The sequence below is a fragment of the Morone saxatilis genome, unplaced genomic scaffold (assembly GCF_004916995.1).
Source record: "Morone saxatilis isolate NCDOM2014 unplaced genomic scaffold, NCSU_SB_2.0 Contig9, whole genome shotgun sequence".
In the NCBI taxonomy this organism is placed as follows: Eukaryota; Metazoa; Chordata; class Actinopteri; family Moronidae; genus Morone; species Morone saxatilis.
The window spans coordinates 22,665,789-22,666,214 of NW_023340268.1; the positions used below are offsets into that span (position 1 = coordinate 22,665,789).

The 426-nt window shown below is 42.7% G+C and overlaps 1 protein-coding gene across 1 annotated transcript in view; it reads left to right on the forward strand.

The window, feature by feature from the left end:
• LOC118342468 (death-associated protein kinase 2-like) overlaps positions 1–396 on the forward strand; it is a 4,096-nt gene extending 3,700 nt beyond the window's left edge. The window contains exons 5-6 of the mRNA XM_035681021.1: positions 19–67; positions 300–396. Coding sequence (XP_035536914.1) covers positions 19–67; positions 300–330 — 80 coding nt within the window. The 3' untranslated portion in view covers positions 331–396. The remainder of the gene's footprint in view (positions 1–18; positions 68–299) is intronic.
• The last annotated feature ends 30 nt before the right edge of the window (positions 397–426 follow it).

Sequence of the window (426 nt, forward strand, 5' to 3'; positions counted from 1 at the left end):
TCTCTCTCTCTCTCTCAGCTCCTGAGGTGATCAACAGTGAACTTCTGAGCACAGCTGCAGATATGTGGTGAGCATTCTAAGGAAGTACATTCTTCTGTTGACATGCTCCAACCTGTTCTGAGACCCACTGAACTGCACAAGATTCCAGCTGTCAGGACTCTCAGTCTGTTGACAGTGTGAAAGAGCAGACTGAGTGAATGTCCAACCATTTAAACACTGTATCTTTCGTACGTTTGCGCATCAGTAGTAAAAATTAGTAAACCACATCACATGACTGCCTGTGCTTCTTTCTCCTCCAGGAGCATCGGAGTTATTACCTACATACTGTAAGTATTTGTGTGTTGGGTTGCATGTGAGTGCTTGTAGGCTTTGAATATGTTGTTGTACACAAACACCATATTCTGCTTATTTTGACAGATATTGTGA